Source organism: Myotis brandtii, unplaced genomic scaffold (assembly GCF_000412655.1).
Source record: "Myotis brandtii unplaced genomic scaffold, ASM41265v1 scaffold986, whole genome shotgun sequence".
NCBI classification, from domain to species: Eukaryota; Metazoa; Chordata; class Mammalia; order Chiroptera; family Vespertilionidae; genus Myotis; species Myotis brandtii.
The window spans coordinates 3,066,485-3,070,336 of NW_005372102.1; the positions used below are offsets into that span (position 1 = coordinate 3,066,485).

A 3,852-nucleotide genomic window follows, 5' to 3' on the forward strand; every position below is an offset into this window, starting at 1 on the left:
GGGCCCCCATCAGAGGCAGGGGAGGGCCTGCCCCAGGCGGCCCCCTCCTGGCTCTCCCAACCCTTCCTTGTGGTGGGCCGGTGGCCGAGGGCACGAGGTCTCCCCTGGATGGAGCCAGGCCTCCCGACACCTCCACCAGCAGCCACAGGCCCTCCCCGAGGGCACCCACTCGGGCCCCATCCCCCACCCTGATTCTTGGGTGGACCCTGTCCCCCTCCCCCGGCCAGGCCCACCAGGACGCAGCAGCCAGTCACCTTCAAATGCCCTGTGCCTGCCCTGCTTCCTGCAGGCCGGCTCCTCTGAGCTGTGCCTCTCCCCAAGATTGAGCACCCCATCCCGCTCCAGGAACCTCAGGGGCCCTGAGACCACTCTGCAGACCAGCGGGGGTCCTGGGACCTGCTGCCCTTGGCAGGGTGTCGGGGGCGGGGGAGCCCCTCCACAGGGACCTGGCCAGGGTCCAGGGAATGATGCTCTCCCAGCCCCCAGCCCCGTCTCCATGGGTCCTCAGCCTGCGTCCAGGCGCCGTCTGGGGGGAGCGGGACGAGGAGGAAGCCCGCAGGTGGGCTGGCGGCCTGTGACCGGCTCCTCTCTTCCAGGCCCAGGACTCGGCGGCCACACTTGATTGTGAGTTGAGACCCTCTGAGCTGCCGTTGAGGAATCAAAGCCGGTGCCATGGAGTTCGTGATGAAACAGGCCCTGGGAGGTAGGAAGGGGGGTGGGGGCACGGTGCACCCAGCAGGTGGCAGGCCGCACACTCGGCGGCCAGGGTGCTGCAGGGTCAAGGCTGAGCAAGCAGTAGCGCCCCTTGGGCGTGGGGACACCCAGGGAGGGATTCAGGGGCACGAGGGACAATTCTCCTGCAGGGTGGGTGGCCCCTTGGGGAGCAGGGCTGCAGCAGCTGGGCCTGGGGTGGGGGCAGCAGGGGACACGGGACGGGGCTGGCTGAGCACAGGACGGGGACGTGTCCCGGACAGCGGTGAGCCGGCCCCTCCACGAGGCAGTGCGACCTCCTGTGTTTTGGGGGAGCGGACACCCTCAACCTGCTGACCCCCATTTGAAGGGCATCCTGTGCCTACTGGGCTCCAGGCATCCTCATGGCCGGAGACCCCGGCCCCAGAGATGGGTGAAGGGCGGGGCACGGTCCACACGGGCACAGAGCAGGGGCGCTGCGGTCAGCCAGGCGGTGGGCCTTCCCATGCTCCTGCCCCGTCTCCCCTGATAGGAGCCTGGGCCCAGCTCTGGTGGCCGTGACAGACGCTGCTTGGGCATCGTCCTTGGCCCCACCCTGGCCTGATGCCGTCCACTGCGTGGCATTGGGTGCCGCTGCTGTGTCAGGGGGTCAGGAGCTTGGCCGGAGGTGGGCACTGCCGTCAGGGACAGGGGGCTGCATGGAGGGGCCGGTGCCCCTGCCCACAGGACGGACTCACATGTGGCTTGTCTCCTAGAGAAATGACATGAGCAGACATGGGGCCTGGCCCCCATGGTCAAGGATAGACAGGCTTCAGGTTGCGTCTAATTATAATGATTACGTCACCGGGACGGGATTCAGGGCCGGCAGCCTCCTGGCACCGGGAGGCCCGAGTTCCACCCGGCACCGCAGGCTGTTACAGATAATTAATTAGGCGCTAATTCAGGCCCTGAGGTGGGCTAGCAGGAAAACCGAAGGCTCTGATTTGGCTGTCGACGGGGCTGCAATTAGCTGGGTGCCTGCTCTGTGTGGTGTCACCCAGAGTCTCCCCTGCGGCGGCAGCGGGGCGCCCCGGAGGGTGTGGGAGCTGCGAGGGGGTGGCCCCGGGGTGTCCTGGCTGCCCAGTGCTCCCAGACATTCGGACGTTCGCTTCGCTGTCCTGGCGCTGGGGGGTGGGCAGGTGGTGGGGCTGCGCTGGCCTCCGGGTGAGACTGGATTTCTGTCTGTTTCCCATCCCGGGGCCTGGGTGACAACGAAACAGACAGAGGGACAGAGACAGACAGACACCAGGAATATTCCGAGCGGGACAGACCGGAGCCCCAGACAGAGGAACCTGCAGGAAAAACCCGGAAACGGTCGAGAGGAGGTGAACCCAGAGAAGCAGGGACGGGGATGGAGCCGGAGAGAGGAGATACAGAGCAGAAACGAGAGAGAGGAAAGAGAGAGAGAGAGAGAGAGAGAGAGAGAGAGAGAGAGAGAGAGAGAAATGCCCCAGGACGTGCGAGACGAGATGGAGGGAGACAGACGCAGGAGTCAGAGACAACAGCGAGGCTGCTGGGAGCCAGGCAGGGGCGCCAGCCAGCGCCAGCCGGTGGCTCAGAGCCGAGAAGAGCCTCGAGGGAGAGACGGCACCTGGACGCAGGCTGAGGACCCCATGGGGCGGGAGCTGGGGTGTGAGAGCAGAGAGGGGCTGAGAGAGGGACACAGGGAGGGACAGAGACAGACAGACAGACAGGTGTATCCGAAACAGGAGTGGAGGCGGGCAGAGACCGAGACAGCCCCGCCGGCAGCCCCGCAGCAGGAGGGCAGGACGCCCTGCGGCCGAGTTAGGCGCTGGCCCCTGAGGCTGTGCCCAGCTCACCACGTCCTCTGCCCAGGACACACTCCCAGCGCCTCCTCCCCTGCCCTGACCCCGTGTCTCAGGCAGAGCCTCTGCTGGGACAGAGCTGCCAGGCAACCGCCTGGTGGGGAGCCTGCAGGGACGGGCAGGCGGGGTGACTGCGGCCCCCAGTGCATGGCCGGTTCTGCTGGGCCCGGCACGAGGCAGGTGCCCTTGGTCTGTGGTGCCTCACACCTCTGGCACCTCTGGCACGGCCCTGGGTGGTGAGCAGAGGGACCCAGGTGCCAGCACACTGACTGTCCGGGCCTGTCCCACCCCAGCAGGGCCAGCAGCACGGACCGGTGGCCTCGTGCGGACTCCTGGCGCTGTTTCTCTAAGGGCAGGGGGCAGCTGTGGCCAGGAAGGACAGGGGGCGCCCAGGGCTGCTTCCCCTGAGATGGCAGGGTCGGCCACACCAGCCTTGGGCCCCTGGAGTGGACGTGGGAGGCGCACACGGTGTCTCCAGACGCAGCCGGAGGGTGACTTACAGGGCCTGTGCGGGGTGGGGGCAGGGTGGGCTTCATGGAGGAGGGGACATCGGAGCTGGGCTCAGGGGCCCCGGCTGCCGGAGGTCGAAGGGGAACTTTGCAGGCCCCTGGGCACATCCGGGGGCTCCCAGTGGCCGGTCAGTGTGGACCGGGTCCTGCAGGGAGTGGCCCCCCGGAGGCTTAGGCTGTTCTGCTTTGGGAGGAGGAGGCACCGGGGTTTGTGGGGCTTGATGGGCGGAGCGGATGGCGGTGCCCTGGGCGGCTGCTGTGGGGCTGGGCACTGCTCCCAGCCCTCCGTGGGCACAGTGCCAGGGAGGCCTCGGGGCTCTGCAGGTGGGCCATGCGCTCTCGGCCAGGTCGCCCAGGGGTTCCGTGTCCAGACCATGACAGCCCGAGAGAAGGGAGGCCGTGCCCACCTAGGGGCTCCCACAGGTCGGAGGTGCTGGGGTGGGGAGGGCAGGGGGTGGTCAGAAGGGGCTTCTGTTTGCCAGACCCTCGGGGAGGGAGCAACCCGGCCATTGCTCGCTCGGCCGTCTCGGGGGCCAGGAGGTGCGGGAGGGGGGTCAGAGGGTCAGGTCCCCCTCCCGGCCCAGCGAAGGGTGGTGAGTGAGTGGCAGAGAGAGAGGCTGAATGGAGGGACAGGCGACGGGGTTATTCCTGCCCCTGAGGCCGGGCCGTGCCATCTGCCGGAGCGTGGCTCTGTCTGGCTCACTAATTGGCGTCTTCATCTCGCCTCTGTCTCCACGTGTCCTCTCCCCAAAGCCAAGACCAGACGCTCAGCTCTGAGTGCGGCAGGG

At 67.7% G+C, this 3,852-nt stretch overlaps 1 protein-coding gene across 1 annotated transcript in view; it reads left to right on the forward strand.

The window, feature by feature from the left end:
- Positions 1 to 568: 568 nt before the first annotated feature.
- The window catches only part of CPLX1 (complexin 1), an 18,521-nt gene continuing 15,237 nt past the window's right edge, over positions 569 to 3,852 (forward strand). The window contains exon 1 of the mRNA XM_005886447.2: positions 569 to 703. Coding sequence (XP_005886509.1) covers positions 673 to 703 — 31 coding nt within the window. The 5' untranslated portion in view covers positions 569 to 672. The remainder of the gene's footprint in view (positions 704 to 3,852) is intronic.